Here is a 5543-nt window from a genome sequence, read left to right on the forward strand (position 1 = left end):
AAACATTTAAATCCCGGCACCTGCAACAGCCAATCCTGTCCCTGTTCTAGCCATGTCTCCGTAATAGCCACAACATCGAAGTCCCAGGTACCAACCCACGCTGCAAGTTCACCTACCTTATTTCGTATACTTCTTGCATTGAAGTATACACACTTCAAGCCTAATACCGTCATAACTGACATTCCTCCAATTGAGAACTTTTAGATCTGGTCTACCCTGTTCCATCTGTATTTTAAAACTAATATAATTATGGTCGCTGGCCCCAAGTGCTCCCCCATTGACACCTCAGTCACCTGCTTTGCCTTATTTCCCAAGTGTAGGTCAAGTTTTGCACCTTTTCTAATAGGTACATCCATATATTGAATCAGAAAATTGTCTTGTGTACACTAAACAAATTCCTCTCCATCTAAACCTTTAACACTATGGCAGTCCCAGTCTATGTTTGGAAAGTTAAAATCCCCTACCAGAGTGGGAAGGGTGTGGAATGCCCTGCCTGCCAATGTAGTCAACTCAGCCACATTAGAGACATTTAAACAATCCTTAGATAAGCATATGGATGATGATGATGAGATAGTGTAGGGGGAACGAGCTGAGAATAGTTCACAGGTCAGTGCAACATTGAGGGCTGAAGGGCCTATTCTGCGCTGTATAGTTCTATGTTCTATAACCACCCTATTATTCTTACAGATAACTAAGATCTCCTTACAAATGTGTTTCTCAATTTCCCTCTGACTATTGGGGGGGGTCTATAACACAATCCCAATAAGGTGATCATCCCTTTATTATTTCTCAGTTCCACCCAAATAACTTCCCTGGATGTATTTTCGGGAATATCCTCCCTCAGCACAGCTGTAATGCTATCCCTTATCAAAAATGCCACTCCACCTCCTCTCTTGCCTCTATTTCTATCCTTCCTGTAGCATTTGTATTCTGGAACATTAAGCTGCCAGTCCTGCCCATCCCTGATCCATGGTTCTGTAATTGCTATGATATCGCAGTCCCATGTTCCTAACCATGCCCTGAGTTCATCTGCCTTGCAGTTTAATTTATCAGTCCTGCTTTGACCCTGCCTGCCCTGACCGTTTGACTCGCTCCTTTTCCCCCTGCATCAGTCTCAGATTGATCTCTTTTCTCACTATTTCCTTTATAAAACAGTAATTGCTGTTCCTGGAATTCAAGGTAATCACCTCCAACGCCTAAACTAACTCAAAAAATGAGCGGCTCTTACAGCCACAAGGTATTCCTATCCTCCATCTTGAATTCTTGACCAAAGGAGTCAAAGCATATTGGAGCAGGTGGGAAAATGGAGCTAAGACCACAACCAGATCAGTCACAACCATATGGAATGGCAAACTCACTGGACTGGACAGTCCAGTGAGTGTTACCATATTTGTGTTACCCCATCATCCCCAATGGTTACAGACATGGACACTGCAGTAAAGAAACTGAAGATTTCTGATTAGGCTGCACAATATTAGGATACAGGAACTGGTTAACTAATCTTCTATTATGTATTGCCTTCTAACAACCTGTTCCAAATGATCCTAACAGAGTGTTCATCAAGAATGACTACTTCTGCCCATCCATCACAAACACAGAGATTGAGTACAAAAGCAGAGAAATGATATAGGTATTTATAAAACCCGCATTAGGCCCCAAATACAGTGTAGCATCTAGAACTGATCAGCACATTCGGAAGGATGCAAGGATGCCCAAGGGGGTTTTTAGTTCTAATATTTGTTCAGGGATGTACCAGTGATCAACATTCATTGTCTAACCCCAAGTATCCTGGTGGTGATGAGCTGCTGCAGTCCATTTGGTGTAAGTGTTCCCACAATACTGCTAGGGTTTGACAACCTGAACTTTGATGCAGCGACACTGAGGGAACAGTGATATATTTCCAATCAGGACACTGAGTGGCTTAGAGGGGAACTTGCAGGGGATGGTGTTCGCATGTATTTATTGCCCTTGTCCTTCGACATGGAAGTGGCTGGGGGTTTGGATGGTACAGTCTCAGGAGCCACGATGAATTTCTGCAGTGCATCTTGTAGACTGCACACACTGCTGCTGCTAAGCGTCGGAGGTGAATATTGAAGGTGGTAGCTTGGGTGCCAAACAGGCTGCTTTGACCTGCTTGGTGTTGATCTCCTTGTTGATGGATTTGCATCTATCCAGGCAAGTGGGGAATATTCCCTCACACTCCAAATTTGTGCTTTATGGACAGGGAACAGTCTTTGAAGACTCAGATGATGGAGATTTTGACTACAGAATCCCAACCTCTGACCTGCTCTGGTAGCCACAGTATTTATATGGTGAGTCCAGTTCAGTTTCTGGTCAATGGTAACCCCCACCAGGATGCGGATAGTGGGGGATTCATGCCACTGAAAGCTAACTGATGATGGTTAGAGTCTTTCTTGCTGTGGATGATGATTGTCTGGGCACTTGAGAAGCGTGAATGTTATTTTCATCTTCACAGCAGAGACCTGGATGTTGTTCAGGTCTTGCAGCATTTGGACATGGATTGCAGGAGTAAAACAGGATGCTGACCATTGATTGCACAGAGGAGAGATTTTCCAGAATGGTTCCAGGAACGGGGGGAATTTTTAAGTTGGAGAAGCTGGGAATTTTCTTCTTGGAGTAAGGAGGTTGAGGGAAGACTTGATAAGAATGTGAAAAGTTTAATTGTGAATAACAACTTTTTATATATTGAGTGGGAATAAAGTAGAACTTGCTTTCCACTAGAGAATGATGGAAGTAGAGACAATGAACACTTTCAAAAGAAAATGGGACAAATGTTTGAAGAAGATGGAGTTGCAGGGTGATGAGGATTGAACGGGGGAATGTGACTGACTCTAGACAGAACTGGCAGAAATTTGATGGGCCGAAGGACATTCTTCTCGTTACAAATAATTTTGAAACATCACGCTTTTGAGTGAAAGGCATTTTGCCCCAGGGTCAGGGACATCTACAGTGCCTACCAGTGGGATTTGAGAAGCATCTGATAGAGGAGTATAGAGAACAGAGTTTAGTCATTTACAGCAGAGATTGAACTATGCCACACAGACACAGCATCTTCTTGGTTTCAATATCATTCTGGCTCTTCAAATAACATGTGAGAATCAAATTCCTATAAAACACTTTAATGTGTACATATAGGCCTCATGCGGCTACTCTTTTGAGGATGTGACAGGCTTATTTACTTCAAAGATACTTCACTTAAACAAGGCTTTCCAGCCGGTGTGTTCCTGAGTCCACTGAAATGTGGGGATTAAAAACTCATCTTTCTGAAAAACTCACCCTTGCTGCTGAGCCACTCAAATTGTACTGTTGTACTGGGGCACTTAGTTACTTTCCTCTTTATCCTAGGAACCTTATTTTACTTGAATCTACAAGACAGCTCATTTTGGAAGTTTTTGTAACATTTACAAGAGTGATTTCTGAGATGAGGAACATCAGTTACGAAGATAGATTGGTTAAGTCAGGGCTCTTTTCTTTGGAGAGAGAGATCTGATAACAAAATTCAAAACCTGGAGGAATGTGGACAGAGTAGATAGGGAGAAACATTTCCAACTCCTGAAAGGATTGTGATCGAAGGACAAGATTTAAAGCAATGGGCAAAAGTAGCAAAACTGATAGGAAGGAAATCTTTTTCATGCAGAGAGAGGTTAGGGTCTGGAACGCACTGCCTGAGTGCGTGGTAGCAAATCTAATCAAAGCGTTCAAAAGGGTTCGCTACCTGAAAGAGGAGAACGGACATGGTCACAGAAAGAAAATTCGAAGAAGGCACCAAGCAAGTTGTTGAGAGTCAGTACTAATATGACGGGCAGAGTGGCCTCCTACTGCATCCAAACAATTCTGTGAACTCCTGAGATCAAACAGCCAATGGCTGAGATGCTGAAGCTGGCTTTCAATGTGGAACAGGGCTGGAATGAGATTATACAGGCAGCCCTGATTACAATCAATGGGTTACTCCAGAATCAAGAGAAAGTGAGGACTGCAGCTCAGAATCAAAAAGGTGTGGCGCTGGAAAAGCACAGAAGGGCAGGCAGCATCCGAGGAGCAGGAGAATCGATGGTGCAGGTATAAGCCCTCTTATCCCCGAAATGTTGATTCTCCTGCTCCTTGGATGCTGCCTGAACTGCTATGCCCCTTTTCCAGTGCCACACTTTTCGACTCTACTCCAGAATTAAACCTTCTTGTATAACCTCATCATTACAGCCTGCAGTGGAGAGTGGGGAGATCTAAGAAGACGTTCTGCAACTAAAGGAGTGTTAAACATTAATGACAGCCAGACCAGATAAGAGGTGCCTTGGGAAGCATTGTCGGCACTGTGTATGCATACTTGGACATTACTGGGCTTTATTGGTGAATGTTGTTCCAATATGTGCAGTGAGCACTGTCAACAGACTGCCTGGTATAAGTCAGCAAGTGCAGAATGGAACCCAGTGACAAATTCTGCTGGAAATTGAAGCTCATTACAGGCATTCCTCAAGTTACAAATGGGTTCCGTTCTTGAATACTTTTATAAATCAATTTGTCTGCAAGTTGGAACGCAACACAATACAAAATAACCGTTCATTGCTCTGAGAAAATGTTCATGTCAGATCTTTAAAATTAATATTACTTGGGGAATCTCTTTTATAACTACAAGCACTTATAAATCGTACAATTGTAAATTGGGGACAGCAGCCTGTAGATAAAATATCCCTGAACCCATTATAGATATGATTTAGATCCACGTGTGCTAAAAACAGAGCACGCAGGAGTTAAACAATTATTATGTGATAGAGAGGCAAGGAGAATTTTTCGCTTTACTGTAAGTGGTTGCGATCTGGAAAGCACTGCCTGCAAGGGTGCTGGAAACAGATTTAATAACATTTGAGAAGGGAATTGAAGAAATTTAGAAAAGGAGAAAGATTGCAGGGCTCTGGGGAAAGGGGGGGGAAATGGGACATAATGGAATACAATGGGCTGAATGGTCCCCTTCTGTGCTTCAAGTTCCACATCCCAGACCTATCTTCTAAGGTTCTTACCTCTGGGTAGGTGCTTTTGGCACGTTAATCAGGTCCTTTAGTCTAGGTCGTTTTCGGACTGAGGCTCGCTTTCTCTTCTGTCTCTGTTTTGGTGGAAGTGAGGCCAATTCCATCAATCGCACCATCCTGGAAAGAAAAAGGAAATGTTTTAGCATTGAACAGATTTCCAGGGATGGAGGATTATTTACTTGGCCAAACTGGAGAAGCTGAGATATACTTGCTCCTTTTTCAATAAAAATGTCAATATTGTTTAAAATCCAGGGCTTCCTTGGACTTGCTGCCCTTACCCTTCACTCTGAGAGAAACACACTGGGCCTGAATTCTGAAGTAAACACCGTAACTACCCCATGGAAATAAAATACTGGAAATACTAATGGGGCAAAAGGCTGATAAGTCCTTTGGGTGTTGCCGGATGCATCCTAGGATTTCAAAGGAATTAGCTGGAAATGTGTTGCTGGAAAAGTGCAGCAGGTCAGGCAGCATCCAGGGAACAGGAGAATCGACGTTTCG

The 5543-nt window shown here is 42.9% G+C and overlaps 1 protein-coding gene across 3 annotated transcripts in view; it reads right to left on the reverse strand.

Annotated features, from left to right (window-relative positions):
- The window catches only part of rnpc3 (RNA-binding region (RNP1, RRM) containing 3), a 51483-nt gene that overhangs the window by 25042 nt on the left and 20898 nt on the right, over nt 1-5543 (reverse strand). For all 3 annotated transcript variants that reach the window (XR_006312914.1, XM_043698544.1, XM_043698543.1), the window contains exon 8: nt 5034-5159. Coding sequence is in view for 2 of the 3 variants with exons in the window: in XM_043698544.1 (XP_043554479.1) it covers nt 5034-5159 (126 nt within the window). In the remaining variant the exon portion in view is untranslated. The remainder of the gene's footprint in view (nt 1-5033; nt 5160-5543) is intronic.

This window comes from Chiloscyllium plagiosum, chromosome 11, assembly GCF_004010195.1.
Source record: "Chiloscyllium plagiosum isolate BGI_BamShark_2017 chromosome 11, ASM401019v2, whole genome shotgun sequence".
NCBI classification, from domain to species: Eukaryota; Metazoa; Chordata; class Chondrichthyes; order Orectolobiformes; family Hemiscylliidae; genus Chiloscyllium; species Chiloscyllium plagiosum.